General features: G+C 45.6%; 1 protein-coding gene across 1 annotated transcript in view; it reads right to left on the bottom strand.

The window, feature by feature from the left end:
- Positions 1-1,479: 1,479 nt before the first annotated feature.
- The window catches only part of MYRIP (myosin VIIA and Rab interacting protein), a 50,952-nt gene continuing 42,529 nt past the window's right edge, over positions 1,480-9,902 (bottom strand). Inside the window, exons 11-16 of the mRNA XM_010011472.1 lie at positions 9,276-9,470; positions 5,819-5,980; positions 3,453-3,557; positions 3,305-3,365; positions 2,783-2,901; positions 1,480-1,512 (exon numbers count right to left, since the gene is read on the bottom strand). Coding sequence (XP_010009774.1) covers positions 1,480-1,512; positions 2,783-2,901; positions 3,305-3,365; positions 3,453-3,557; positions 5,819-5,980; positions 9,276-9,470 — 675 coding nt within the window. The remainder of the gene's footprint in view (positions 1,513-2,782; positions 2,902-3,304; positions 3,366-3,452; positions 3,558-5,818; positions 5,981-9,275; positions 9,471-9,902) is intronic.

The following is a 9,902-nucleotide window of genomic DNA, read 5'->3' as shown; positions in this document are numbered from 1 at the left end:
CAGGGCGGGGTGCCCGGGGGAGGGCCTTCCCTGCCACGTGGCAGCTAACATGTGGCGCTCTACTAGCAGGTATTTGCTGGGGGCCCAGAGAAAGGAGCAGCTCTCCTCCTGCCCTGGTACCCACTGCTCCTTGATGCTGAGGAGGAACTTGCCAGCCCGTGCCCTCCTTCATGGCGTGTTTCACAACAACCCATTCTGCATCTGGGGACCTGCTCTGCACTTTGCATGGAAGATAACAGATTCACTGGCTTATCACCTCCTCTACTTCCTTTGTATTCTTCAGAGCAAAAAGTACCACAGGTTGGCAAGGTCCTCCCTGAAAGGGTGAGAGGGACACCCTGTAAGCAGCATCTTCCCTCCTAGGCATCTGCTCAAGGGCCTCCACCTTTGAGGGCTCACCTTTTGAAGGTCTCAAGAAATGAAAGATTAAATTCTGCTATTCACAATCCAATTCAGAGTGGTCCAGTGGTAATGGGGTGCACATGGCAGCAGGTCCCAGCTACTCTATGTTGGACTACTAGAGGAAGAGACCTCTGGGCTACATTTGCCCCCTGCTCAGAAAAGCCAGGAAATAGCAGAAGGGAATCTCTCATAGGCTGCAGCCACCCTACAACCACCAGGCAGTCAGCAGAGATCTCATCCACAATGTCTTTATCTTCTTTTACCAATCTTAAAGATTTGGTCAGGATTGATTCTGAACTACAGTGTGGCTGGACACCACCAAAGCAGACAATGCTACCAAGAAGAACAAGACATACAGAGGTACTGGTATCACAACAGTGCTCAGATGTTTCCAGACACCCGGATCATAACAGACATCTGGTCCACACATGCTGCTACCAGTTCCTGGTTCAACATGACATCCATGTTCCCCCTGCTGCCAGGAGCAAAATACCTGGCTCTGGAGCTACAACTGTGTCTGCCAAACATACCCTCTGCGAGCAGAGAAGCCTTTGCACACCCTGCCTCCTCCTACCCTGTCAGAATTTCCAATGACTCCCAGAGTGAGGTACACTGGTTCTCCACTCCCACCATACAGCATACACTGCACAGAGTTGATTGCAAGACAACATGGATGTTAGTAACCAGCAGATATGGATCACAGGTCTGCTCTGGCAGATTAATTGGCCTATCATTATGATTGACTGAGTGTACAAAAACATACTGTGGTGTAAAGATGACACACTTTCGTACAATCAATAAAGAGAAAAAGTGCATCTTAAAATGTGGAGCCTTGCTCTTGAAACTCAGCATCCTGTCTGGAGTTTTGTGAGAACTTTAAGGCAGAGTTTCCTTTAGCAGACCACAATGCTGAAGACTTGGACAGCTTTCTCAGTGAGGTATCCAAACAAAGCCCTGTAACTGAGGCTTTGTAGGTTCTTGAGGGTCCATTTTCAGCTGGACATATGCAATGGCTGTTAAGTAAAGGCACTCTAGTGTACAGCCTTAGGCAGTGTGTTATTGGCAGTAGGAGTAAGTTTAGTACATCACAGCAGATCCTATAGCAGGTTCCTAGAACAGAAAGGGACAGGAAAGATTAAAAATGAGTAAACCACAAAACAAGCCTGAAGATTCTACAGAGCCAGGTCCTTCCCCTTCTCACCTCCCCACCTATTTTCCACATATGTAGTGGCAGACTGCTTCGCGACTGACAGCTTTTTTCCTTATCCCTCTTTTCCTTATTCTTTTTTCCTTATCCCTCTTTTCCTTATTCTTTTTTCCTTATCCCTCTTTTCCTTATTCTTTTTTCCTTATTTCCTTTATCCACCTGGCTGCTGTAAAAGAAATGATTGACAGCTGCCAGTGAACCCAGTTTAAAGCCCCGCAGAGCCAATGTGTGGCGTATCCACCTCTTGAATTCCACTTTGGCAACCTTTGAACATTCCTCAAACATTGCTGAGATTCAAGGTGACTCTCACCTGCTGAGTTACAGTGTGCAGCTGGTTCTGTAAGGGCCTGGGTCAGGTTTAACTTGCAGGGGACCACCCATTGATTTGATTTGATATGATTTTTAATCATATCAAATAAGGGTAGCACATTCCTGGAGACCTGGTAGCCAGGGTACATTCACACAAGCTGACATTTAGGAGCTGCTCGACTATGGTATATAATCAGACTCTGGTTGTATTTGTTCAGAGCTTCCTCAATGGTCTCTATTCTTCCTCAAACTATTAAGAGAGGTTTTGTGAAGGTGATGAAATACAGCTGCCTAAACTGACACTGCTCTCTACTGACTGCTTTTAACAGCAGTTTTAGTACTGTGTGCAGTTCTGGTGTCCCCAACATAAGGAGGACATGGAGCTGTTGGAGTAAGTCCAGAGGAGGCCACGAGGATGATCAGGGGCTGGAGCACCTCCCGTATGAAGACAGGCTGAGAACATGGGGGCTGTTCAGCCTGGAGAAGAGAAGCTGCGTGGAGACCTCAGAGCAGCTTCCAGTGTCTGAAGGGGGCTACAAGGATGCCGGAGAGGGACTCTTCATCAGGGACTGTAGCGATAGGACAAGGGCTGATGGGTTCAAACTGAAACAGGGGAAGTTCAGGTTGGATCTAAGGAAGAAGTTCTTCCCTGTGAGGGTGCTGAGGCGCTGGCACAGGGTGCCCAGAGAAGCTGTGGCTGCCCCATCCCTGGCAGTGTTCAAGGCCAGGTTGGACACAAGGGCTTGGAGCAACCTGCTCTAGTGTGAGGTGTCCCTGGGAATGGCAGGGGCTGGAACTGGATGAGCTTTAAGGTCCTTTCTAACCCAAACCAGTCTGGGATTCTATGATATGTTATGAATTTACCATTAAGTCCTTGGCAGTGCTTTTCCTCTCTTTACTTCTTTGTGTTAGAGATCCTTGAAGCATGAAGTTTCTGTTGAACGTCCTGACAGTGGTAACTGGAGAACCATCTATTTTTTCACCTGGGAAAAAGACAAAAAAGGAGCTTTTTCATAAAGCAGATTGAAGCAGATGTAAAAATACTCCTGAAGAGACACACCTTCTAGAGAGATAAAACTTCCCCTAAGATGCACAAAGAAAGGTGGATTTAATTTAAATGAAAGCCATCAGGCTGTGATACTTCAAATTTATTAAAGTCTGAGGCCATGTCAATCAGTGGAATTACATAAGAACAAGACAAGGGTAATGCAAGGTGAAGCAGGCCCTAGAATTGTAAGATAATAGACTGTGGGGTTAAAAAAAAGATAAACCAAAACTCTTTGTTTTTTAATTAAATCTTTCCCCTCCTTTGCTGAACTGTCCATTATATTGAATCTTATGAAGAGAGAATCTCTTTCTTTACTGTATGTAACAACTGACGTGCACCTTTTATTGGTGGAGCTGGAAGTTTTCTCCTCTGCTGTCTTGATGTGTCTATTGTGTGCATCTGCAAACAACACATAAGCATTACTCCATGACAGAAAAAGAGGCAAGATTCCAATGTATTTTGGAATACTACAGAATGTTCTGGCACCTGGTTTGTTTGCTTTTGATCCCGTTTCCTTGTCAGGCGAACACATGGAGCCACGTTCAAGCCTGCAACTGTGAGAGCTGATATTCTGCTCTCAATATCTGTAATCTTCAGAGGAAATAAAAGAGACAGACAGATGGGGAGGGGGAAAAAGAAGTTTTAAAATTACTGTAGATGTCGCCACTAAAATATGTCCCATTCCCAGTCAAACCCTTTTTAATCAGAAAATACAAACAGATGGCTAACTTCAGCAATTCTGACACCTGCCTGTATTCTTCAGTCCTGATGTTAAAAGAGGCTTAATCTGTTAGTAAAGATGGAGTAAAAGAACAATCCAAACTACCTTGTAACTCCAAGGAAGAGGCATTTCACTCCTTTTGAGGAAAATAAGAGAGGAGGAAAGAAAACCTGCATCTGCCACCTCCCAGTTACCTTCAGCTGCCTAATCCCAAATTCATTCAAGCTGTGGTTTTCAATGGCTACATTCAATGAATAACTTTGTGGGACATATTTCCTAATTCAATAATAATTTCGTGCACACACAAAGTACATTCTCCATCACAAAATCAAAGCATTTGATCTTAAATGTCTGTAATTTAAGGGTATATGTATGTTAAACACAAATGAGCATAATGCAGGTACATACTATATGGAAACACTCAATAGAAAACAAACTGCTAGGGGAAAAAAGATTTCATGAAAGCAAACAGCTGAGGGAAAGTAGGCTGATGTTGAGACTAGTGGAAACATGTTGCCAAAAGGGAAAGCAGTGTCAGAGAATTCAAACATAAAACCCAGCTCCTGATTCACAATGACACCTGAAGCTGTTCACTCTGCAGAAGACCTTTCACTGGCCTGTCATCCTCCTTTATAGCTTAGGCCTCTCTTCTCCTCCTCTCTCACTTCCGTTCACTTATCTACCATAAAATAATGACCAAAGCCAACAAAACATCCCAGCCAGTCACCACCTAGCGCAGAAGCAATGCACTTGTGATATCAGAGAGATGCCAGACTCTCAGATCTTTGCTCAGTCCTGAACAGAGATACTCCTGCTGAGTGGAATGACCAGGTACTTCCCGAGAAAGCTTGGCACAGGTCAGAGAGCCTGGCATAGCGTGGTCATTGAGAGCACTGGCAGTGAGTTGCAAGCAGTGTTAACCTCTCAAGGTCTGGCAGCAATACTTCATTCAGCAATTAGCACCAGATCACGATGAGTTCTTCTGAGTCCCAGACTATGGGGAGCCTGCTAGAGAGATGCTAGATCACAGCCCACAGAGCACCTGCCTTTTGGCTGGGATGTGTGCTGCATAGAGGCTAAATCCCAAGTGCTAGGCTCTGTGCTTGGCTCAGGCGCTGGCTGTCCTTGGCCTTTCTTGTTAGAACTGCCAGGTGCTTCTTTTGGGAAGTGATTCTTTTGGGAAGTGATTTACAATCTGCTGATTAGATAAACTGCCTAAGACTGTGTCTGCAGCCTGACCACAGCTACACCGTGGGACATGGTGCACAGCATGTGAGCTACCTGGCGGCAAGGAGCAGGTTCAGCATTAGTGCTGCACTCCCAGGCTGCTGCACTCCCATGGCCAAAAACAGACAAGCGGAAGTGACAAATACAGTAGAATCATAGAACTAACCTGATTGGAAAAGATCTTTAATCTCATCAGGTCCAACCGTTGCCCAGCACTGCCAAGGTCACTACTGATCCATGTCACTTGAGGGCCTCATCTACATGGGGTGTGAACACTTGCAGGGACGGTGACTCCAGCACTGCCCTGGGCAGCCTGTTCCAATGCCTGAGCACCCTCTGGCCAAGTAATTGTTGTTCCTCATCTCCATCTAAACCTGCCCTGGTGCAGCTTGAGGCCGTTTCCTCTTGTCCTGTCCCTTGTTCCTTGGGAGCAGAGACCGACCCCACCTCACTGCAACCTCCTGTCAGGCAGTTGTAGGGAGAGATCAGGTCCCCCCTGAGCCTTCTCTTCTCCAGACTAACCCCCCAGGTCCCTCAGCCGTTCCTCATCACACTTGTGCTCCAGGCCCTGCACCAGCTCCGTTGCCCTTCTCTGGCCCCGCTCCAGCACCGCATTGTCTCTCTTGCAGTGAGGGGCCCAGAGCTGAACACAGGATTCAAGGTTCAGCCTCACCAGTGCCCAGCACAAAGCGACAATCACTGCCCTGGCCCAGACAGTATATCTGTTTGGGCTGAGTTACACATTTGAACTACACTTTGCTCAGCTCCTGTGATGCAGTCAGCATCCTTGGATCATCAGTCCACTGCAGGACAAAACCATATCAAAAGTAAGTGTGTGCAGACAATGGGGAAGCACGTGGGAAGGCAGCGTGACCCTGCAGATGGCTGGAGCTGCTGTCCTCACCTGAAGCTCTGCGTGATGAACCTGGGCAGCTGCTGTGGCCACTTGGTCTTCCAGATGGGCCAGCTCAGACTCTGCAGTGACACTGCTGATCTTGCGTGCAGCATCTTCCAGGCTGGTCAGCTGCCCCTCCAGCCCGTACACCGTGCTGGCTGTCAGGTATACCTGCAGGGCCAAGGCAAGGAGAGCGTCACTGATTTCTGTTCTAGGGGCATAAAGGTTTAAGAAGACTGCATCTTCCATGATACCTTTGAGCTTCCCTCCTTGCTAACCCATTAGAGGGAGACTTACCTGGCAGAGGAAAGCCATAGGGGAATAATCTGGATGCCAGAGAGAGACTCTTCATCAGGGGCTGTAGCGATAGGACAAAGGGTGATGGGTTCAAACTGAAACAGGGGAAGTTCAGGTTGGATCTAAGGAAGAAGTTCTTCCCTGTGAGGGTGCTGAGGCGCTGGCACAGGGTGCCCAGAGAAGCTGTGGCTGCCCCATCCCTGGCAGTGTTCAAGGCCAGGTTGGACACAGGGGCTTGGAGCAACCTGCTCTAGTGGAAGGTGTCCCTGCCCATGGCAGGGGGTTGGAACTGGATGAGTTTTAAGGTCCTTTCTAACCCAAACCAGTCTGGGATTCCATGATTCCAATCTGTAAGCACACATTCACAGGAGATGGCTGCCCTCAGATGTCACAGGTGCCACAATGGTATTCCAAACCAGATCTATTCCAGATTCACCAGCAAAAAATTGATATTCCAATTACATCACAACAACTCAAAGTCTACAAGTGAAGGTGTTGGATCACACCTCATATTAAGCTGTTTCATAATAAACACGTTTAGCTGTGAAACACGCCTAATGCCTTCTGGCAACCAAAACTCTAAGAATAGCTGTTCAGCAGCATATGGTTATTAACTTCTTGCAGATTAACTGTGTTTACACGTACAGCACAGTTTTCCATCTTCATTCTCACCCAAATATACAGCAGCCAAAAACTTCCTGCCTCCTGGCCCTTTGGAGTGAATCTTTGGAGGGTCAACAGACTTACATGTGCCATACAAGATCCACCTACAGTACCTCTGATAACTGCAGGTAAAGGTTTCGTTTCCCATTCAGCTCATCGGAGCACTAGTTCATGTTACACTGTGTTTTATGCGTTTCTTTTATTTCACAAAGAAATCTAAGGTACACACAGACAGATGGAGGTCTCTGCTTTATGGAAAAGGGTGATTTTCAAGCATCAGCTTTTGCTTAAAATTGTGCAGACCCATGGGAAAATACTGCTCCTTCTGCTTATTTGCTAGATAGCCAAGAGACTGTTCCCATGAGGCTGGTAACAGCACAGTGGAAAATAAATATATATCCTGATTTTTCCCATTAGCAGCCTCACTCACTCTAACAGCAATAAAGATTGTGTTGCTACAAGACTAGCATGAATTAAACATGGTTCAAGGGGCAGGCAAACTGAACCAGGTCCTTGAGCAGATCACTTCACATGCTTTCCACTCAAGTCATTGTATCTGCCCACAATTCCTAGATGATGCAGTACTTTGGTGTAACAAATATTCAAGTAATTCCTGGCCATGCTTTGACTTTGTGCATCAAAAGAGGTGGAGAATGGCTAGATTAAGATCTAAGTGTTTGTCTTTTATGATTTTTATTCCCCCTCCCTCCCGCTTCTTCTTGTGTCAGTTGTTTCAAGGCATAAATGTAGATACAAGCTTTTCATGTATGTGAAAGAAGTGGTGAATGCCCCATCCCTGGCAGTGCTCAAGGCCAGGTTGGACAGAGCCTTTGGTGACATGGTTTAGTGTGAGGTGTCCCTGCCCATGGCAGGGGGTTGGAACTGGATAATCTTAAGGTCTTTTCCAACCCAAACCAGTCTGGGATTCTATGTGACATTGCTAAGAAACGAATTCATTACATCCTGCACAAACTGCATCTTATAAGACCACAGTCTAACTGCAGGCATGAAATCTTTGAAAAAAGTGATCTGATTTAACACCTGTGCTGAAGGCACAAGTGGGCCATAAAGTTAACATGCTGATTTAAATAGAAACACTCCTGCTTTTGTGGGTTCTGATTATTCCTTCCATTCATTTAGATGATACATCTTTGTGGTGTGACATACCACAGCCCCTTCAGTTTTTAACATTGCCCTATCACAACTAAAAGCTCAGAGAAAGAAGAAAAAGGAACATTATGAACAGAAAAACCTTTAGAAAGTTAAAGAAAGGATGCATTTAAATGCTGTTCCAAAATTCTCTGCACAGTAAGTTGTACTTTTCAAGAGGGCGAAAAAACCGCTATAGAAAATAGAAATGATAGAAAAATGTGTGAAGGGAAAGTCATTATGCCCTTTTCACATTGACACTGTGGACACTTATTCTACCATCATTCAGGTATGCACATCTTACACCAGAACCTTGTGCTGATGGCTCCACAATCTCTGCATTGATGCACAGTCCCCGAAGTGCTACTGAGAGCAATAACGAACAACAAGTCTATCTATATACATCCAGATCCTCTTTGGATGGATTCCTGGATTTCTAAAGGCTCTTTACTATGGGGTGTGGTGGTGAAATCCTGAAACCATGGAGTTTTCCCATCTACTTCATATCCTGTGTGGGGCAGAGAAAGATGTAGTAGTGTAGATTCTGTCTGAAAATATTCTGGGTCTAAAGCAAAGCATGGTCTCTGTTATTGAAATTATCAAGATGTTATAATGGGCAGTCCAGATTTCTACGAAATCTTTAAGAGCTGCTAATGAAGGGACAAAAATCACTGCAATGTAACCAGTTAAATGGGGGAAGAGGGGAAAATGGAAGTTACAAGTGTACCAATTCCTTTATGTGGATGCATAGAAATTTCCAATGAGTGACTTCCCTCTATGATTCAGCATTGCACTTCTTCCTGCAGGTGACAGGGGCTCATGAAAAGGGATAGATGATTTGGATGTGGCCAAACGTTTGTTTAATTCTGCTTCTCCAGCCTGCTCTTTTTTAAGAGTGCAGCTCAATGCAGTAGGCTGGGGAGGTGTGGGTGAGAAGAGCTCCTCCTCTCCTCTGTATGACTGGGGACATGCTTTCCTACCTGTACTTACACTCATGAGGCTGTGCTGGGACTTGGGAGTGTGGTTTCAACCAGGCATGGTGCAGCCACACAGCCACAGAGGGTTGGAAGGCTTCAGGTAACTTGAGATAGAGATTCTAAAATTAGTTGTAAACCCCAAAGCATCCAATTCTTCCCAAATATTTTAAAGTACACATTAGGAAAAAACCCCAGTGAGACAGCTGAACACTCCTTTACAATAGGAAGTTTTTTTCTGTTCGTGTATTTGTTTAATTACCCAACATTAAGTGTGAACATCCACTGATGCTGCCAATGCATCATATAGCCACACACACACACACGTATCAGTGCACTTATTCACACATGGGACACTTTCACATACTGATCCATGCTCTTACGTTTTCTTCCAGTGTGGTGAGCTGCTCATCAAGCCTGATAGGGTCTGTCCCCAGTGGGAAGGTCCCTTTTCCCCTGTCCTGAATGTCGTCTGGGAAATCGCAGGGACCACTGGATTCTGCTATCAGTTCTTCAGTGGCATTGATGACTTTCAGGACTTCTGTGGATATGTTGCAGAGAGAGACAGCAGAGTACTTCTGTTTGGTTACAAGAGCAGACAGAGAAAACAACAGCATCACATTAGCACAGAGGGGTAGTATGTAAAATCACCTTGCTGCTTATAGCTGCGGCTTTAGCTGTGCTATAACAACATGCCTGGCTAACTGCTGTGAACAAACACAAGAACTGGGTAATGAAATCAAAATCTATGACTCTTTTTCTCCCTCCCTTCTCCACAGATGCACACTGCTACAGCATGCAAAATAACACACATGCAATTCGTCTACAACACAGTTTCTACTGGAGAGATGGTCCAAACCTTATCCCAAAGGAGCGAGCTAGATAAGGCTGTTTTTGCAACAGTGTTTTAAACAGGTTTTAAAACACAATCTTCCTTTTTGGGTACTGGCAAACAGATGTGGAATCATCTGTCTCCATATCCACAGGAGCTATCGCATGGCAGTGCAAAC

The sequence above is a fragment of the Nestor notabilis genome, unplaced genomic scaffold (assembly GCF_000696875.1).
Source record: "Nestor notabilis isolate BGI_N333 unplaced genomic scaffold, ASM69687v1 scaffold143, whole genome shotgun sequence".
Classification (NCBI taxonomy): Eukaryota; Metazoa; Chordata; class Aves; order Psittaciformes; family Psittacidae; genus Nestor; species Nestor notabilis.
Note: the sequence above shows the minus strand (reverse complement) of the source record. Positions and strands in the feature narration are given on the sequence as shown.